This window comes from Lagopus muta, chromosome 10 (assembly GCF_023343835.1).
Source record: "Lagopus muta isolate bLagMut1 chromosome 10, bLagMut1 primary, whole genome shotgun sequence".
In the NCBI taxonomy this organism is placed as follows: Eukaryota; Metazoa; Chordata; class Aves; order Galliformes; family Phasianidae; genus Lagopus; species Lagopus muta.
The window spans coordinates 7,085,814-7,107,481 of NC_064442.1; the positions used below are offsets into that span (position 1 = coordinate 7,085,814).

The 21,668-nt window shown below is 45.1% G+C and overlaps 1 protein-coding gene across 14 annotated transcripts in view; it reads right to left on the reverse strand.

The window, feature by feature from the left end:
- NTRK3 (neurotrophic receptor tyrosine kinase 3) overlaps window positions 1-21,668 on the reverse strand; it is a 177,980-nt gene that overhangs the window by 102,489 nt on the left and 53,823 nt on the right. For all 14 annotated transcript variants that reach the window (XM_048956263.1, XM_048956265.1, XM_048956264.1 and 11 more), the window contains 4 exons: window positions 20,697-20,993; window positions 16,983-17,006; window positions 16,289-16,359; window positions 14,442-14,544 (listed from right to left, as the gene is read on the reverse strand). In XM_048956263.1, the coding sequence (XP_048812220.1) occupies window positions 14,442-14,544; window positions 16,289-16,359; window positions 16,983-17,006; window positions 20,697-20,993 (495 nt within the window). The remainder of the gene's footprint in view (window positions 1-14,441; window positions 14,545-16,288; window positions 16,360-16,982; window positions 17,007-20,696; window positions 20,994-21,668) is intronic.

Sequence of the window (21,668 nt, forward strand, 5' to 3'; positions counted from 1 at the left end):
CTGCTTGACAGTAAACTGATAGATTAACTTTGCTCTCTCTCACTTTTGTGACTGCCCTTTCTAAAAAGAACATGAGCAATTTATAACTTGCCCAGCACCACTGCAGTCTCGCCACCAATAGGTACCAAAACATTGGTCCTGATCTGGGAAGCTCACACCCAAGGCTGCGATGCCTCAGCAACTGATGCATCTCAGCATGGTACCCAACAGGTGACATAAAAGAGATGCTGCTCTTCTCCATGCTAGTAATGCCACAAAGAGGGCACATTAGCAGGCAGGAGCTCCTTGCTTTGAAATCTACCTCCAACAGAGACTAAGGAGCATGAATTTGGTCCCTGAGGGGCTCGCCACTGTGCTCTGCCTTTTAGGGGTGCTATGCTTCTTATTCAAGTGGCAGTTCAAAGGAAAAGAAACCTGAACCTCTTGCACTGCAACTCCACCTCCTGCACTGTAACCCCCACATGCTGCAGGAGGGTCTGATGGCAACACCTGCCAGGCTGCCCAGTGTCCCTGATAAGACACACCAGGATAAGCTGAAAGAATGAACACCATGCACATAAATGAGGGGTTGGGACATAAATATCCACAAACAAATGCACACCTCTCAGCTGATGCTATCAAATGCATTACTCCCCAAGTCCCTGTGGAACAGCAGCTCATCTCCAAGGTCACATTAGTGTGGAAGAAATGCAATCCCATTACCCAAGCTCCCTTCTCTCTCTCTCTGTTTCTCTGTTGATGCTCGCTCTCTTAATTTTCAACGCCAGCCATGTATTTTGTGGCCCAGCCTGGGACCGCTTTGCTCAAGTGGCAGTAAACACGTAGCTTAATTCACTCATTCTCCAGCAAAGAAAAAAAACTTTTCCCGCATGGAATAGAGCAGCTCAGCCGCATGATGATCGACACTGAGCACTGGAAGCTGCTGGAACTAACTCAAGTTTGGGGAACGAGCAGAGCACACAGAGCAGAGCACAGAGAGCTGGGAGTGGAAAATCTGCACACAGTGCACATGTCAGGACTGCAATATTCCAGCGGCATGGAACAGAGAGAGCTGTGAACAGCACACCTTGCTGTGCCGGGGGCAGCTCAGCGTTTGTGCTAAAGGTGTTTGTTAATTCCCCAGCAGGGTGATAGGGTCGTGGAGAGGAACACTGGGCTGTGAGCTCAGCACTGAGTGCTTCGGCAAAGGGAGGGCAATGTGCCCAAGGGAGCTCCCAACAGATGAAGGGAGAGGACCATACCACCACAGCCCTCTCCGTGTGTTGGGGCAGAGAAAACTGCAGAGCTACCCCTGGGGTCACAGCATGAGGGATTCTTAGAACTGTGGCTCTCCTCTGGTCCAAGCAGAATCATTGCCATACCCAATGCCATCTCCCACCTCTCTTCAACAACTCTAGCAACTCAAAATGTGCCTGAAGTTCAGGCCATTACTCTTGTCTGTTCAGCTGCTGCAAACATCTCTAATCTCCCTTGTGCTGCCTGCAGAAGGCTGTGATAATGTACCCTCCTTCACAGCTCATCTTTTCTAGCTGACATGATAATAAAAAGTTAATATTAACAAGCTCCAACAAAGAGCACAGCGACAGAACATGGGAAGCACCTCTCATCAGCAGATATCGGCGAGATCTGCCAGAAATGTATACCTCAAAAGATACTTAGCATACACTTAAATGTCTCCCAGAAGCTGTATCTGCTGATTCTTGGCAAGTCAGAGCTGAACAAACAGCTCAAGGATGGCCAGCATGCACTCAGCATCCTGAGGAAGGCTCCTGGGAAAGCACTGCAGGATGATTTTACACTGTACACCACACCCTACATAAGAAGCTTTCACCTCTAAAAATATGGCCTTGGTATTTGAACAGCCCGTAAGTTGTCATGTAAGACTGAATGGACCCTGACTCATCTGCATGGCTTGGATGCTGGTCCCACAAGGGAGGCTTTGTCTGTCCTCAATCACAGAATGGCTTAGGTCAGAAGAGACCTTAAAGCACATCCAGCTCCAACCCCCTGCCATGGGCTGGGTAACCCCACCAGCTGAGGCTGCCCAGGGCCCCATCCAGCCTGGCCTTGAGCACCTCCAGGGACGGGGCACCCGCAGTTCTGGGCAGCTGTGCCAGGGCCTCACCACCCTCTGAGTAAGGAATTTTTTCTTAACATCTAACCTAAATCTCCCCCTCTTTAGATTTAAAGCCATTCCCCCTTTTTCTATCACTATTAGTGCAAGAAGTTGCTCCCCTTCCTGTTCACAAGCTCCCTTCAAGTACTGGAAGAAACCTCCAAGCTTTTCTCTGTCCTTTTCCCTTTGCATGGAGATCCTACAAAGTTGCTTACCCCCAAGTTACTGTGAGCAGACCCCTTTTTCTATCATTAATAAAATATTTAGTTAATACCTTTTCTTATTCCCACCATATATACTGCAGAAATTAATCCCAGGATTGTCAAAGGATGTTACAGGAATTTCAGTAGGATTTGTGTGTTAATTCCCCTCGCTACTTTTTTCTAGGCACAGGACTTTAAAGCTCTGATGCCCTCCTCAACATGTAACCAATGATGAAATGATCCACCAACTGCTAACCCAGCAAAGCTCAGCCCATGGGGCAAGAGGAGCCCCAAGTGCACTGTGAACTCTTGGAGCTGCTGTTCCACACTGATGAGCTGCATCACTGAAGCCTTGCTACTCCAGCATATGACATCCACCCACCCCACATTTCTCACATCCATGGCATGAGAAACAGCACAACCACAGCAAAAGCATCATCTGTGTGCATCATCTACCATGATACGCCCCCAAAACAGGGATAAGCTACGTAAGCCAGATGAGGGAATGCTCATTTTGTTATCCTCTAGGAGCCAATATTTACTAGCAGTGTTTCCCCCAGCCCACAGCTTCCAGAAGATTACATCTTAATATCCTGAAGACTTTCTGCTGCACTGACCCCTGTGCCTTAACAACTGCAGCACCAGACACAGGCAACAGCCTGCAGTGCTGCTTCTCGCTCAGAACAGAAAGCTGCATACCTGTGTTCCAAACTTCAGTCCTGCAGTGCTTCAGGATACCTCTGCTGAACATGCTCTGAGTCCACCAGACACAGGAGGTTAATAACTCAAATCTGCTGCACAGTTCCCCTGCTGCAACACTACAACCATAGGGTGACCTTTGGCTGGTGAGAGGTTTGTGTGTTTTGCTTTGGTTTCACTGCTACCTGATCATGTTGGTTGTAGCTTGTCAATAATTTAAGCTGACAGAGCTGAGCTGGACTCTGTGTCAACCAAAGATCTTCATCTAAGCACCATCCTTCAGAAGGAAGCATTTGACCTGCTAAGCTTGAGAGTCATAAGGACTACAGCATGCATTGGTGGAGCCACATCTATGGGTCACAGCTGCTGCCCTTATGGGATGAATAAAAGAAATTAAGGTTAAAACACCAGCTCTCCATCTCCCACACTACCAACCAAAATGAGAAAACATTACTACTCCTCTTCCATCTGATCTTCCCCACTCACATCCCCAGCACAGACCCAGTGCTGGCCTCCCTCTTTCTCCAACATTCAGGAAATGCCAGCACATTTCAGCAACAATTAGGGAAAATTCCAGCCAAGATGATTTAACTTTAATGAGCCTTCCCTACAGCAAATCTCACTCTGGTCATCCCCAGTTCAATGCAGACAAATGGGTGCACACCACTGGCTCTGCACAGTTATACCAGCATCGTCCTGCTGTTGTTCCCCAAGCACAGGGAGTTACAATGCATTGATACCTTAAAAAATGCTTGAAAATGGCTCCTGAGTAATGGTCCTAGGTACTCAGCCACAACTAAAGACACTTCTACTGAGACAGGGTGTTAATAGAGTTGTAAATTATTATGCATTTGCACAGAATAGCTTTGAAAAATGGGTTAAAATCTTAGGGCAAAGCTTGATGCAGTGGAAAGGTATGGATTGTGACTGGTTGGAAAGCAGGATTGGTCCTCGAGGCAGTGTCAGGCAGCACATGGCCTCTGCCTGCCTTCAGCTAGGGATCAAAGCCCAGTATTAAAGCAGCTGCAGCTCCACAGGTCAGCAGAGAAAGGAGGACTTTGAACTATGGGACCCTCCTGCAAAACAGAGCTTACCCAGCTTTCTGAAAACCATGCAGGAGCAGGTAAATAAACATCAGTTCTAGTCTCACCCAAGTACTACAAAATAATGAACAAGAGCAGCAATAGACGCCATGGCACGTGTCAGTAAACACTCAACTGACAAAATCAATAGAGAAAAACATTCCCTCTTCTGCAGCATCTTGACACCAACACAGGCTCGAGCCTCCCTTCTGGGATGCACCTAAGAGGAAATCAGTTTTAAGGCATGATCTGATCTTAGCAACTTCAGAAGTTACATCGATGCTCTACCTATACGTATCAAGGGGAAGGAAGATGCCCTCCCTTTACCCTTCCAACATCAGTTTAATATGCCAGGGTGGAATACTCTTGCTTGGCTGATGAGGGGTTTTGGCACATGCTGACATCCCATTAACTCCAATATCACGTTAACAGACAGCAGCAGCCAAGAAGCGTTACTTGAAATCTTTAAACAGAGAGAATAAACCCAAATCACTTCTAAACACACCAGTAGCTTAATAAACTTGGTTAGAAAAAGGAAAACATAGTGAAGACCATATGTTTTTCTATTTAAAACTAAATGACAGCATATAAAAAGGGAGGGGAAATCTAAAATCCAGCTGTCCTGCAGCAGGGAGAAAAGGATTTCTGCAGACATCCACATCTAATTTCAATTTCTATCGTGACACTTCAGACGAAAGGAGGCTGAGAGCAAACAGGAGATAGAAGAATTAATGCTTTGAAAACACTGCAAGGGAAAATGAAATCATGGTCAAAGCAAAGTCCTGCTGGAATAAGGCAGCAACGCTTCCTCTCCCGGTCCCACAGCCAGGGGGACAAACCTGCAGGGCTTGTAGCAGGATACTCAGCTAAAGCACTCAGCAGCCCAAAAGGCATAAAGCATTATTACCAGATGTCGCTACCAATTTAATTCTGAGCAGACAGACTCACGGAGAAGACAAGCGTACTGTAAATCAGTAAGGCTGTTTCCCTCTTTATACATGCATATGCACACAACTTGGTTCTCATGGCTGCTGTGCAGAAGAAATTAATAAGCCCAACTTTGAAATTTATAGTAAAACATCTGAGGAAATATTAGGGGAAAAATTATTTAAGAGCTTGAATGATAGCAGAATTGAGAGGATGAAGCAGTTGGTCTATAAAAACAAATCACGCTGAACTACATCCGATGCCTTATTTTCTCCTGATTGAACTACAAAATTAGTCAATGAAGGCTGCAATATATCCAGACTTTGTAAAATATTTGATAGCGTCTCAGAAAAAAAAAAACTTACCTGAAAAATTAATTTAAATTGGCTTGGTTATGAGCTCTGTGTACACTGCTGTTAATATTAATGGCTGATTTTATTTATGTAGCTTTCTCTGCTGGTGCCAGTCTGGGTGCTTCCAAAACCTTCCCATACAGAGTAGGATGGGTGGGCACAGGTGAGTGCAGAGTGAGGGGCTGCAAAGTCAGTGCATGGATGCAACAAAACTTCAGCTGAGGATGTCCACCACCAGGATTGGTGTTACATTAGGTTTTAGATCAGTAATTAGTCGTAAATGAAGGAAACTCCTTGTAAGGATGTTCGGGGGGACCTTATTGCTCCCTACAGCTCCCTGAAAGGAGGTTGTGGTGAGGTGAAGGTCAGCCTCGGCTCTCAGGTAACAGCAATAGGAGGAGAGGGAATGACATCAAGTTGTACCAGATCAGGAGGTAATGGGGTCACCATCCCTGGAGGTGCTCAAGAACTGGGAGGATGTGGCACTGAGGGACGTGGTCAGTGAGCATGGTGAGCTTTAAGATCCCTTCCAACCTAAGTCGTTCTATGACCCCTGCTTTGGTTCTGGGGACCCCACTCTTAGGGCTTCCACGTGCATTAGCATCATTACCACAAGGGCATCTCGTTCCCTGCAAAACAGGATGCTCACACCAAGCCCCCCGCCTGGGTCTTGTCCACAGCATCTTTGGTGAGGGGCACAGAGTGACCATACAGCAGCACCCACATCCCAAATGCCCTCCTTAGAGCCCCCATTACCCTGCCGTGCTGCAGCCTTCTGCTCATGCAGGGAAGAGAATCTACTGAAACTCCAAATGAAAAAAGCCAGAGAAATCGATTAAGGAAACTAAATATTGATCCTAGGCTATTGTTGCCTCAAAATGATGGGGTTATTTCTTTCAGTTTTTGTACTATCCAACGTTTCTCCTTCATGAAAAAATCATAGCTTAATAGGTAAGAGCACACTAATTATTACACCCCTCATCAATCAGAAAGACCACATTGCTATTAGGAACACTGGGGAAGAAGAAATGCCTTCCTTATTGGCACACAGAATGCAACCGATTGCAGGAAATTCCTTTGCTTTCCTCCTCCCAAATCAGGACTGCAACCCCTGGGCCAGATCCAGGAGCATCCATCCAAATGCAAGGAGTGGGTGCCAAGGGGCTGCCAAGCAGGAGTGCAGTTGCAAGGAAAGAGGGCAGAAATCAGCCTGTAGGGACAGATCTCTACAGCGCATCTCAGCCCAAGGACAGCAACAGCTTCACCTGCTTCCCAAGTGCCGGCTCCACTTAGCGTAATGATTATTAAGCTCTGTCAGCAGATATGAAACCAATGGATGCAGCTCCACAGGCGAGCGCTTAGAAAGCTGCCGAGACGTCCCTGCTTACAGGTTTTCGTTATCCATCTGGAAAATTGCGGATGTCACAAGAGCTTTTAGAGCATCAAGATGAAATCGTCTTGTCAGCAGCAAAAAGGGCCAGTTCCCTCACCCCAATCCCAGCAGCCGCCTCAGCGCCGCAGGCTTTTGCTGGTGCTACGGAAGAGCACAGATCCCACTGAGCTGCACACCCCACAAACCTCACGCCAAAGGGAAAATGGGGTGAAGGAAATCAACACTGTCCCCCTTGCATTAACACAAATCTTTTCCTAGCTACGAGGCTAGGAGAAATTTGCAGTTTGATAGAACCATGGAATCATTAAGGTTGGAAAGACCACTAAGATCATCCAGTCCAGCCATCAACCCCCTCTGACCATGCCCTATGACCATGTCTTAGTGCCATATCCACCTTTTTCCTGAACACCTCCAGGGACAGTGACTTCATCACCTCTCTGGGAGCCTACGCCAGCACCTCACCAGTTTGCTGGGGATGAATCATGCTCTCGATCAGAAAAAAGATGGGCATAGAGGTTTCTGGCTCCAGCTCCTCTTGTGGGTGGTTCAGGTTAAATGAGAAGCAAGCCAAAGGGCTTTAAATCCAAAAATCCATGCAGATCTGCCCATTATTTCTGCCATAATTATACGGTCTTTTTTCACTCTCTGTGGTTTTGGAAGCTGCTGCACTGCTTTGGCTCAGGTGATTTCAAAGGCAAGATGTGGCAAAACCGCCTTGCCAAGGGCTGCTCCTCCCTGCAGTACTCTGGTCAAAAGTGGATTTTTCCTTTTCCACAGGAAAAGCTCTCACTGGTATCAAGGTGAGGTCTCCTTCAGCAGGACCAGAGAGCAGAGCACAAATCCACTCAGCACACATCAGATGCTGGGCTGCAGCCTGCCAACCTGATTCATCTGCTCCTTTCCTGAGCCAGAATCCAGACTTAGAGGAAACACAACATCCCATCCTCCATCCAGGGCCATGACATCAACAGATTTTCACTCTCCCACATGGAAATAAGCTTGCCCCTCCATCCCCAGCAAAATATTTGAATTCAAATACAATTTATTCCTCCTATGCACACAATACTACCAAAGCAGCTTTGTGTACAGGTATTATCTTCTGGTCCATTGACTTTTAATAGCATAGTTATAGCGTAGACAGCAATGAGATGCCCGAGTATCACACAGGGTTCTGCAGCACTTCCACTGTCACCAACAGACAACTGAACGCTGGTGCTGCTGAGGGAGTTTCTTGGGATGGTCCAGGACACAGACAAGCTTACTACTGCATCACAAAAAAAAAGAACTGAAATTGGAGATGGAAAAACCCTATCAGATCACTGGATGCTTCAGTGCCCTCTGCAATTTACTTCTTCAGTGCTTTCAGCCACCAAAGCTCAGCCATCCCAAATAACAGCTCCTATCCATTCCCTTGAGAGGTCATTCCACTGCCTCCAAATTTCTAAGCAGTCCTTCAAGCATGCTCAGCCCAAGTTCAAAACCAAGAAGCACCATTCTCTGCCTTCTTATGAGCTGGACTCAATGATCCTTATGGGGCCCTTCCAACTCATATTCTCTGACTACGGCCAGTGTTCCATCCCTGGAGGTGTTCAAGGCTGGACATGGTTCTGAGCACCCGGATCTAACCACGAATGTCCCTGTTCATTGCAGAGGAGTTAGACTAGGTGACCTTTAAAGGTTCCCTTCAACCCAAATGATTCTGTACAATTCTATGTATTCTTCACCACAGCTCCCAAATATTTTTCTTGCCAATCCTGCCATTCTCATCCCAGTTATCTGCCCGTTGACCAGAGTTAAGCTCCTCCAGGGTTTAAGGACAGGGCCCTTAGTTATGCTAAATAAGGCATAAATGACCAAGGATTTTACAACCAGTCACAAGAAGGAAGAAGGAATGAACTCATCTGGGGCATCCTCCCAAAGGACTATTTATCACCATTAACAGTAAGTAAATCTCCTTCAAAAAAGAATTCAACAACTGCAATACAAGCAAATTACAATTGAGCTATTAATTAAAAGTCCTTTGCCTCTTCCCACAACACCTTCCACCTTTTTAAAGCCGCACAAAGGTGACACTAAGTTGTCTGCATGCTGTCTGCCTTCAGAGAAGCACTGGAGAGTACACAGCATCTTCACAGGCCTTGCATCCTCTCTGTTCATCAGATTGGTCACATTGGTTCAAAAATAAATATATTACAAATCACAGAATGACTTAGGTTGGAAAGGACCTCAAATATCACTAGTCATGGGCCAGTTACCTCCCATCAGATCAGGATGCCCCAAATCCAACCTGCCCTTGAGCACTTTCAGGGATGGAGCATCCAAGACTTCTCTATGCCTTCTCTTCTAGATAAGCAGTCTATTCCACTGCTGTGTGCAGTGCCTGTTCTTGAGAAAGAGTTTTTCAGGCTCTCTGCTGTCAATCCAGTATCTTTCATTACAGAAAAGTTACATGATGACCCCCAGTGCCTGTCTTCATCTTCCACATGGCCCTTAGGGGAGGCTGCTCTGGGCTGTGGATGAGATGGGTGTAAGCAGCCAGATGAAAAGTTGGCAAGACTCAGCTGTTCACATACAGAGTGGATGAAGCAGCAAACAAGAGTGCCCACAAGCAAGGGGTCATGGGGGGAAGCAGCCTGTGGGAACGCAGCACGAAGGAGGTTCAAGGCTTCCCAGGTCACAGGAAAACCATCAAGCTGACATTTTTTCTAGCTGCTTTTAGCAGCTGCCTAAAATAAACATTTTGGTTTTGTAAAAGCAATTGAAATAGGTGCTAGCTGATAGCCGGTCAGTGCACTTTTTATTTCATTTATAAATAGGTTATTAATGCTTCTGGGAAAGAGAAAATGTTTTATTTCTATATTTAAATCAGTGCTGATCTGCTAATTTCTCCTGCAGCTTTCTGGTGCATTTTCTCAGCACTGGCTCCCTGCTCTTGCACCAGGCCATCTTACAGCCATTAAGGTTGGAAAAGACCACTAAGATCATCTTAGTCTAATCAAACCACCACATGATGCCCACTAACCACATTACTCAGGGCCACATCCATCCTTCCAGTGCAACATCCAGATCTTCCAAACCTTCCACCAGAACAGCATAACCTGGAAATTGGAACATGAGTAGTAACTACTGTTGTAAGAGCCTTGAAGGAGAGGAGTCACAGGAGGGCATGGCTTTGTCACAACCCCTGGGTGGGCAGCATTGGGCAGCACTAAGGCAAGGCTCATCAAGAAGCACACGGCCACAGAGCTGCAGCCAACCTTGTTATGGTTGGCAGGCCAAGCAGAGGGCAAGGCACCTACCAGCTGCAGGAGCTTCGTGCTGCATCACCTTGAAGCCACCAAATAATAAATGGCACAGCTTGCATTTCAACAGAGAACAATCAGGCATTTATAGAAAGAAGCCCCAGTGAAACCACATGCCCTTTCAATCCACTTCCCAGGCAAATAAAACCGAGTAATATTGAACACAGGCAGTACATCAAGGAGCTTTTAAAATAAATAGGAAAGGTACCAACAAGGAAAGACCCCGACCTCAAGAAAGGCCACGCAGTCACTCTGCCTGCATGTTTCTGAGCATCTAACCCTCAACATCAAGCCTCTCCAAGACACAGAACTACTTTTTTCATTCCTATACAGTTGCAAGCAAATAATCAGGGAACAACAACCGGTGCATGATTACAACCAGACTCGACCAAGGCAACACAGGTCAGAATTAAGCCTCAACTGAAAGGTAGGTCATGTATTTGTGTATTACCCCAACATGCCTCAAAGCTGCAGCAATAATTGTACGATGAAAGAGGAAAGCAAAAAAAAAAAAAAAAAAGCCAACAGAAACAATAAAAACAATCCAGCAAAACCAAAAAGCCAGGCATCCAGTATATCTTTGCAGGAGCTGCTCCTCTTGAATCAGAACCCTGAAATTGTTCTGCAATCGACTCAGCGGACAGTTATCATCTGTTTATGGAAAAAAATGTTAATAACCCCCAATCATAATCAAATAGGCAACCACTTTACTTTAAGTACCTATTAACTAATGCTAAATTACAATGGAACAGCTCTGCAAGTGCTTCTGACATCCACATGCACATCAGCAGTGCCAGCACTTTGATCAGGGCTATTAAAACATACCGAATGAATTGATAGCAACGCCATTTCTAAAACATCATAGGAAGAGTGGGCAGCATTTATTTACCAGTCATTCTTCCCTCTCTCCCACCTCCCTTTTATTTCTTCTCCCTAATCAGAAAGGAGTTGCTGGTAGGCATTTCAACAGACGCTCGCATCACCCATAAAGCCCTTCCCAATTAGTTTAGTTTTCTTATCCTAAGCTGAACATCCACATGGACACCCTGATGCCCAGAAAGGCTTGAGATATTTCCATCAGTAGGGCATCACCCAAGTGGTTATTTAGCTCCCTATTTCCCCAATGCCCGTTAAAACAACAGGATGCTGTGAAAACGATGCATCTCTAAGCCCTGCCACCCTTTCCTCTGGGTCAGCGGACCCAGAAACCTCAGCAGACAGACAGGAAACACCATGCAAGAGAGTTGTGCACACATGCTTGTGCACACAAACACAGCGCTATCACACGCCTTATTTCTTCAGGAAATCAGATTAAAGCGCAGTGGATTTTCTGCTAGCTGCAAACAACCCTGAACCATCAGCTGGCACTGCCTCCACCCAAGGAAGAAACCTCATTTGGAAAACGTAAGTAGTTTTTAATCTCAGAGCCTGGAAAATAGTTCACCTCAGCAAAACGACAAGTGCTCTTGTCTCTGGGTTTTCTCTAACATCTTTTTCTTCCATCTCTTTTTTTTTTAATTTTAAAGTTGTGCAGCACAAGAAATACATCACACAAATATGCATGAGCACACACTCTTCATCCCCAGGCACTTGCAAATGTAAGAGAAAATAGGCAAGAGGAGCATATATTTAGTCCATCAACCTAAGCATTTATATAGCCCCCATCACTGTGCCATCCAAACATTTTGTTAGTCCCAGGACTTTTCTGTACCGTTATTGTTTTATGAAATTTCATTTTTGTTAGTCCCAGGACTTGCATGTGGCTTTTTTTTTATTATATTATGAAATTTCATTTCCTGTCATCTGCTGGGATTATATTTTGATGGGAAGACGCACAGCTTTACGAGGCTCCCGGTTATGAGGCTGACCCCAAATGGTGAGGTGTAAAACCTTCCTCCTCCAATGGGTGCTCGGGAAGACTGAGACACAGATCCCAGAGCTGGAGCAAGGGACAGCTGAGTGCAGAGCACCAGACTTTTTGCTCTGCCCCCAAAGTCTGTTGGGCCCCCCTAGCAGCTAACACTTGGTAGCCCACTGTGATCTCCATCATTCCATATACATCCCCTCTTTCACCAGGAGATAAACCGTCTGTTTAACTCTAGAGAAGAGATGTGCTTAGAGAGACTCAGGAGGTACTTAGGGTAACGTGTCCAATATGAGTACACAATGTTCTGCATCCGTGACAAAAACAACAGAAAAAACTGCTCCTACAGGCTTGCCAAGCTGGGATTTCAACAAAAACAGCTCCTGATTCAGGGAGTGATGCACTTTCCTAAAAAGACTCAGGCTTTGTGTTTTTGGGTTGGTTTTTTTTCTTCCTCTCAATAAATGATAACAATTCAGTTGCCATACATGATGGTTACTGCCTAGGAATTAATAAATAACAAGTGACCCAGCTAAAGGAGATTAGGAGAGGGTTGCAGGCTGTGCTATGTCCAGCACAAAGCATTGGAATAGGGAAGAACATGTACATGAGCCTTTAGGAGAAGAGCTCTGTGCCACTCAGTAAAGTGCTCTAATGGTCTGGACAAGAGCAGCACCCCATGAACTCAGCCTTCAGGAAGAAGGAAAAGGAGCCCATGAAGAGGACACCAGTGAAGGAGGCACCCAGCAAATGCAGGACAAGCATAGGCTTGAAGGTATTACTGCCAGATTTGGACCATCCAACAGCAGCTTGGCTGAGACTCTAAAACAACCTAAGGAGACCAGGCTTATGGATCTACTGAGCAGATGGAGAGATGAGAAAATACATTTTGGAAAGAGCAGAGGGGACCATGGCATTTCTTGGGGGTAAATAAGTCAATCAGCTGCCAAGGCATAACCAGGATACTGCCGAGCATCTCAGCTAATGCAAGCAATTGGAAGAGCAGCTTTTGTGTATGAAGACACCTAGAACACCTGCAACTCATCGCAGAGATGTCTCTCAAAGTAATGTAATCTATAAAATCTGGGAATTCTGCATAGCTGTGGTTGGACAAATTATGGTCTAATGAGGAGGAAAGCAGGCTCTTCTGGTTACATGTTTTTCTTCTCCAAAACTGCACACGTAAGGGCCATCACTGCACACCTCTGGTTTCTGTGAATGCAGGATGTCCACTAACATGCTTGCCCAAGCACCTCTAACATGTGCACACATCTGTTCCAAAACTGGTTACTCGCATAACGTTCACTCTTCTTTGATTCTTCCATTAGGGTCAGAAGTTACTTTTCCTTTTTATATTTATATCTCTAAGCCTCATCAGTGGCAAATGCCCAAACACTTCAACAGTGTTCTGACAAATCCCACCAGAAGGCTCATAACATCATCCCAGTTTTACAGATGGGGAATTAAAGCAGAGGCAGAGGTTAAGACAGCTAATTGACTACGGACATTGAGTCAGTAGAAGAGCTGGGAATTGATCCCAAGAACCACGTCTTCCATTCCTCTACTCCACCCACCAGTCAGTACACCACCCTACCAGATGGTTCCTATCATTAGACATATGGACTAAATATTGCTAAGTTGGTGTAGAAGATTTTTTATTTAATTAAGAGTCCTGTCTTCCATCTCCATAGGATGCATAAGGGAAACTCCAGCCAGAATCCCATCTGGATCCACTGAGGAAACATGTAAAGCAAACAAAGCTCTAGACAAGCAGAAGAAATACTCCCATCAACTGCCCTGCAAGGCAGACACCAGCACGGCCAGGAGCAGGCTGTGACTCAGGAGCCTTGGCCCAAGCCCTGCGTGCCAAAGCCTGGCTTCAGAACAAGCGAATGCATGAGCCACCAACTGGGCTGGGAGTTCCTGTCACATGAAGGCACGAAGCTCTCACAGGGTACCACCAACACTCCCCAGCTGGAGACAACAGCAGAATCACAATAATCAGATGACACACTGTCATCTGCTCCATCAATACCACGACAAGCCAACATTGGTTCAGGTAGGAAAGAGACCAGTTCTGCACAGCAAACACTGGAAGCTCTCTCACAATCCAATCACTTCAAAAAGCTTTCAAGTTGCTACTCACAAAGCAGAGGAGAAAATTTTCCAACAGAGGCACACTTCCACATCACCAAAAAGCAGGTCAGCATTTGCTTTCCTGGCACGCACCTTACAGACTTGCAGCACATCATGGTCCCAACTCATAAACAGGCAGAGAATTGAAGCACCTGCTTTTCCAGCAGAAACCAGAACTACTTCACATCCCAGCAGAGGATATTGTTCTCTTCAGATAACAATATCTCTTGGATAATGTTCTCTTCAGAAGGCTTTGCGTCAGTACTGACAACATATGAACAAATCCACAACACCTTTCCACGTGCTCTATAAGGACCTGGCAATCCTGGAAGGTGCCTCCTGCCAGAGGAAGGAGGCTGCACCTACCTTTCATCCCAAACTTGGACCGTCGGCCGTACTTGTTGATCATAATAAAGAGGACCACCAAGAGGACACAAGCAAAAGCTGCTAGTCCAACCGCTATGGAAACCTGAAAGTAAAAACTTAGAGTCAAGGCAGTGGAATTTGAGAGTTTAGATTGAAAATAAAGGTATTTCCCTTGCCAAATTATCCTTTCTCTAGGTTCACACCTCCTGCTGCAGACCCACAGATATCAGCTATGGAGGAAAATACAAGCAAAACCAGACTTCTGGTACAAACTGGAAGTATCATGGGTTGTTCCCAGTGTTGGAGCTTTGGGATCTCCTTGTCAGCAGTGTTGGCCTGGCACCAGCTCTTCCAGGGCTCTCAAACCAGGTATCAGCTGGCAAGGAGGACCCCTGCTTCAATGCATACATCACAAGCCTCCATTTGCAATATCACTACTGTGCTTTGATGTCACAACACTAAAGCTCTACTAACCTGAGCTGGGAATACGTAGGAGCAGCAGAATATTCTTTAGAAAGAGCAACTCTCTCCATTCAATCATCTCTCAGGACGGAGAATAGGGATAAGAACGTAAGAGCAGAAAGAAGACAGAAGGAACCAGGTAGAATCCCTCTTTCCCAAAACATTTTGTTTTCATAATGCCTCCAGCAGTTCCCTATCTATTCTAATTTTAAGTGGTAAATATTTATACCACAGAAGCATCCAAAGTCCTTCACTGGAACTGTGGCACTGATGTGTCAGTCCACAAGCAGAGGAGAGAAAACCTCCCTGTGCTAAAGGCTTTATACCAGCCCAGCCTTATTTTAACATTTTTGAATATTTATTACTACAGATCTTTGCTTGAGATACTTCCATTACGTTGATGTAAACAGCAATTTCTTTGGCATTTGCCCAATTGTTCTCCTGTAGTGGGTCATGTTGCATTTAAACTTCACTTGATTTTTACAAAACTGTATGGTATAAATAGAAAAATATATCATTAACCAAAAACAATTATTTTCTTTCACAACATTCCCTCTGTGCTTGACAGATCAGCTACAATATTTAGTTTCTTTTTTTATTTTATTTTACCACACGCTATTTTCATCCCCCAGCTTTTTTTCCCATGCTTTGCATTTAATAATCACTGCACATTATTACCCTTTTCTCACTGTTCAAAGCTTTCACTTCAGCTATACAAAAGTTTCAGTTGGATGGGAGCTAAAACCAAGGGGAATTGTGTTTTCTTCATTCTGTTAATACTTAACAGGTTTCAAGATCTTAAATTTTTTTCACAGAATTAGAGCACTTGTATAACATGCTACTTTTTCCCAATGCTTGTACACATTTTTTTTCCCCCCCTTGCCTGAATTCTGCAAAATAAAGACAATAGTTAGATCTGATAAGCCATAGGCTTTCTTTCATTTTTTATTTTTGGCATGCCCTGCAGGGTAGAAGAGAGGGCAAACTGGCATTGACAAAATTGAACCAAGCTAAATCTGAGTCTCTAGCAGGGCTGAACTTAACAGTTCAATAATAGCATGAAACACAAGCGACTGTTTGTTTGTTCTCTGGGTGCTACTTTTTCAGAGTGAGAATTTCTGACCTGCCAGCAACAACTTCACAGGATGTCTTATTTTCAAAGAGCTCCCTGGTTGCATACAGCAGACCCAAAAGGCTCACACAGTTCACATCAGTACTTTGCTTCCCCAGCACAAACCATAAAATCCTTCTTATTTTGTTGGCTGACTTGAACCACAAAGGAAGAGATTTTTCCTTGCAAGCATCTCAAAACAGTGCTGGACTGTAAACACTGAGCCATTAATAAGAAATACACGCAGAACAGTTGTGCTGAGGACAGCACTCACCCCAAACGTGTCCTCCTCCGGTTTGTGGGTCACAGTGATTGGTGGGGTGGGACTCACTTCATAGTCACCAACTGAAACCAAAACAATGAAGAAGATTCAGCGTGGCTCTGATGAAGCTCCTAAAGCACCAGCATGCCCCCAGTGCACGTCTGACCCAAGGAGAACCAGTTCATCCCTAACCAAGGCTGCACAGTTTTATTTCAGATAGCACTAAAATCAAAGAGTGATGTGCACAGCCATAGAGAAAACGCAGACCAAGACAATGCTAATGCTATTTCAACTTTGCAACTGAGAAACATTCAAGTCCCTGCTCTGCCAGGGTGAGCAAGCTCCACCCCTCAGCCATCCAATAGAAACTTCAGACGTCTACTGTAGGGATAAGGTATGAGATTAATTTCAGCATAATTTATCCAAAGAAGCAGTTACTTGGATGGGCTTTGGAGAGTGGGGAAATACAGTACGGTCTGTTGAGGAAACACCATGAAAGTTCAGTCCAATTCTCATCCCACTCCATAACACACAGCACGTTGTACATGGATGATTACACACCAGATCCTTTTTTAGGATCGCCCTTAAGGGAAGTATCTCCAGGGCTCTGAAGAAATCCCAGAACTGATCAACACCTCCCCATCCATCTCGGTCGTGCATTGGGAAGCCAGAGACAACTCCCACAGTATGCAAAGGAGACACTTACTTGAGACAAAGTTGTCCGTACTCTCTGTGGAAAGGACAAAGAGAGAAGCAACACAATTAGCAACACAGCAAAGGCACAGTAATCTCATTCCCAGCCCACCTCAGGCACACTCTACCACCTCAAGAGCCCAAGAAACAAAAACATTTAATATTTTATCCTTTTGGGCATCTCTAACTGGTGATGTCCTGGATACACGTGGCCAGCAGGACACACCAGAGGTCAGGACTGAGTGCACAGGAGCCTTGATCTGAAGTGAAATTGGAAGGACGCAACTGCAAAATTGAAATGGAAATGATGGACCTTTTGACTAGCTGTTAAATGATTGCTCTTAGCAAATGATCAAAGCTCAGCAGACACAGGTGTTCAGCAGGATGGAGGCAGAGAGGCAGGTTTTGCCTTGGTTGGTAGCCTTCACCCAGCAACAAAGGTCTACAGGGGCAGGGATCAGATCAAAAGGAGAACAGGCCAGAATGATCCAGGGGGTCAGAGGAGGCCTCTTGGGCTCCCTCAAAAGCCTATTAAGTCCACTCGTGAATGCTAATAGTGTCAGCATTGGACCCGATGCCATGGCTGACCTAGAGCTGCTTCCTCCCCAAGAGAGCTGCATGGCAGCCACTTGACTGCTGTGGTCTGTTCAGCAAGGCCCCTTCAGCTTTGAAGACTTCCAAGGGCTCTAACAATGAAGTTTAAGGCTCTCCATGACATTCAGTTTACATAGCATAAGAACAGTGTCAGCTTTCAATTCACTCGCCCATGTAAGAAACTGAGCCTGATGTTAACTGGAGTTTACACAACTTTGTTGGCAGAGGGCTCCTGGAAGGACACAGAAATGCTCACACTGAAGTACAGAGGAGGTTTGGAAGGGAAGTGTAAAACAATCCCCAAGTGACAAACAAGGCCTTCCAGACCAGGAGAAAAAGACTCTGAAAAAATATTTTTGTTTCAAGTTAAGCAGAACCAATTTCCCTTGACTTTCTCTAGCAAGAAGGGGAAAAAAAAAAAAAAAAAAAGGAAAAAAATATTTTCTGTGAACAGTTCTACTTCTTTATCTATTAATACAGATTCTAGTCATAAAAATGTTATCTGTTTTTTCCATTTTTCTTTCCTGAAGTAAACAGACACCCATCAGAGGTTTTTCCCACTAAACAATTCTATTTTTTGAAGGGTAAAACAAAACCAAGAAATTTTATTCAATTTGATGTCTGGGAGAAGTTTCCAAAGAACTAATGATCATCCAGGGGGAATTTGATAGACCAACTTAGCAGATTAGTTAAAAGGAAATAGGAATAGCCTATGGCAGAGGTGTCAGTGACAAAATGCAATTACATCTTCACTGGGAGCTGAGAAATTTGTCCTGGGAGCCATGCTCCAGGCCCCTAGAGCCACGACATGGCACAAAGTTATGGCATGCATCTCCCAGCTCCTACACAGTTTCTAGTAGCAATTTCTCCTCCAGGCTAGGCAACGCAATCTGGCATCACACTAATGAGTGGTTACACACCACAGGTTCCTAAAAAAACCCACGGTCACAAGGTCCTTTACCATGCCAAAAGAAATTCTTCCAGGCTAAGGCTTGTATTAAGACTAATAATCCCATCATAGGTAGTTACAGCAATACCTGTGCACAAGTGAATAGCTACAGGCAATGAGCTTCCCAAACAAACCACCATGGGGAAGTTTCAATTTGTCACATTTTCCTGGAGGAGTCTACCTTCAAATGGGAAATTATAGACATCAGCTGCATTGAGTGTTAATGTCAGCTCCGGCAGTGGACAGAGCAACGAACTTGAGGGAAAATAAATTACAGTTTGGATTGTGCTGACAGGGTCTGCAAGGGTGAGGAACAGCTTGGGACTTTAGATCAAAAGAAATAAGAGAAATGGGTCATTTCTTGCTGGAAGTTGGTTCAGGGTATGTAAGCACTCACATCAATAACACACACAAGGCATTGGTGAAGATGCACAGACAAGGGTAACATTCTACATGTATTTCACACAAACAGGTTCTCCCAGAGCCTCTGACAGAAGAGGTGCTTCAAACATTGATGTACCTTCCCACATCATAGCATGGTTTAGGTACTCTTCCAAAATCAGCTCTCCAGAAGAGCAGATCTGCCCATTTTTCTGGAGATCCAGCACCTACTTAGAGGTGTCCTCGTTTCACATATGGGGAAAAGGGGTCACAAGGGTGGCACCTGACAGAGCTGATGCTGAAAACCTGTGCCTCACCTCACCCACCCACATTTTGTAAGCTGCTCTTTCCCCCCAACAGCAGAAAGCATAAATAGGTAGGATACCCAAACAGCATCATCCTTGAGGCCTGAATATAAATTTTCCATTCCCTTCCATATCAGCTCATTTGTTCAATTGTCAGATCTTCAAGGCAGAGATTTGGGTTTGCATTTACAATATTTGACCTGCGGGAAAAGTCTGTGTACATATATGGCGTGATATAAATAATAAGTGAGAGTACTGTTGGTATTTTTCTATATTTAGCAAATGCCCTGTTTTGCTGGATTTTCTTGGGCTGCAGGGGCCAATTTAGAGCTGCCACTTTCTCACGGCATCATTCCTGAAGGCAGCAGCATGCACAGACCTTAACTCCATGATAGTCAGTGTGATGCTGCAATACTAGAGAGAAGACCACAGCCATCAATGCTGCTGTATAGTAGAAAGATCACCACCAAAGGTCTCTGCTGTACTCTCCAGAGCTGGATCTTCATGTCTTCAAACTTTTCTTTTCTTTTTTTAGCAGTTAAGCCATAAATCACTAGAGAGTGCAGCAGGGAATTTCAAACAATCAGTAAAGAAATCCTAGCAAATTGATGCAAAGCAACTAATTGAGCTGTCGCCTTTTTTTTTGTAGACCTGTCATCCTGGAATTGCACATGTCATATTTAGAAAGAAAACAATCCTGACATTGCTTCATCCAGTTGCAATCATTTCTCAACTGCAAGTTGGAAGAAAAAAAATAAAAGAAGGAACAAAAGGCAGAGCCTGCCTCACTTTAAGAGGATTTCCTTTATTTAGCTTATAAGTAACAGCTCCACAGAATAATACCATCTGTGTATTGCAGGATATATTGCAAACACAAACATCTAAACCATTTAGTCTCTCTCCTCTCAGTGCAATTTAGACTGACTTCCACCAAAGTTCAAGATCAAATTCTTCCTCTTGATATGAACAAGAAAAGGGGGATTTCCTGCTGTTAAACTGCTTTGCGCATTTCCTTTTACACTGATTCACATCAGGCATCACTGATATGTGGCTGATGAGAACCAGCAGTCCCAACACAACATTACATTCACAGGTGAACCACGTACTTGGGGTCACAATCTTGCAGGGCTGCTTAAAACTTCACATTGCTAGATTTATCACGATACCTCTCTCATTGCTCTCATGTTCCAGTCAGACACCACCACAGATGACTACACTCCATAAGTCATAGAATGGCTTGGGATGGAAAGGACCTCAAAGATCATCTGATCCAATGGGGTCTGATTTCTCTTCATCACCTTTTGTAATTCCTGTGCTGTGTTGATCACTGAATTAGACAGTTGTGACCACAGGTGTTCTTCGGTGTCCCCTTTTCCAACCCTCTTCTTAAAGGCCAACTTAGAATGAGTTGACAGCACCTCCTCGAGCTGCCAGGATTACTGGTGCTACCATATTAAAACCTTCAGACAACCCTAATGAGATAAACTGAACATCCTACCTGGAAAGGGCTTCTCAAGGAAGTGTCCTTTGATGGTCTGGTTGGCTGAGCCCAGCTGGTTGGTGGCCACGATCGTGTAGTTGCCGTTGTTGTAGTGGGTGGGTTTGTTGAAGAGAAGGCAACCCTCAGACACTTCCCCTTGTTGGTAGAACTCCATGTGGATAATCTCTGTCTCCCGGAGGACCTGACCGTTGTGCAGCCAGTGAAGGGTAGGAGCTGGATTCCCATGCACTGCAAAGGCAATGCAGTGCTCCAGGTGCAACACCGGCTCCTCCAGAGTTAGGATGCGAGGGGGATCTAGCAGAGAGAAACACAGCAGGCTCACAGCAACCCAATAGCTGCATCATGCCTTGTGCATTAGGGAAATTAAGGTTATTGAAAGTGCAGCCTGCAAAATCCCTTGCTCCTTTTATTGTTCCCATGGATGCCTGCAAAAAAAGGAGCACTGAAGTCATGAGAACCACTCCATACTCCCCAGAAGGAGGACCTGAACCATAATACTGGGCTTGTAAAGGGGGTTATGTATTAACCCCAAGGTTGGTTCCTTCACCAGCCAAGAAATTAAGACAGAAGTCACTCAGTCTGCACAAGATGGCTGTGATCTTCTCCTCCAGAGATCACAGGGAGGCAGTCGGCTCCCATAGAGGACACCAGGACATAGCACTGTCACAGTACCCACATGTGAGGTGCCCATGGGGGATCTCCAGTCACAAGGAGCAGTTTCAGATTTCGTAAGTTGAGGGAGCAAGTATCCTCCTGTGGCTGCAGATCCATGGGAATTCTGACTGCTTGAACATCCCAAAGGAGTTCCCACTCATTGAGCACCCTCCAGGGGTGTTATAATTTAAGGGAATAGAGCAGGACAGAGAAAGGAAAAGCAGGGACACAACCAGCAGTTTCTTGTGTGTGTATCTTCATCCTTTTGGGAAACCCCCCAACAATTCAGATGTTCTGCTGCCATCGCTTCTGAAA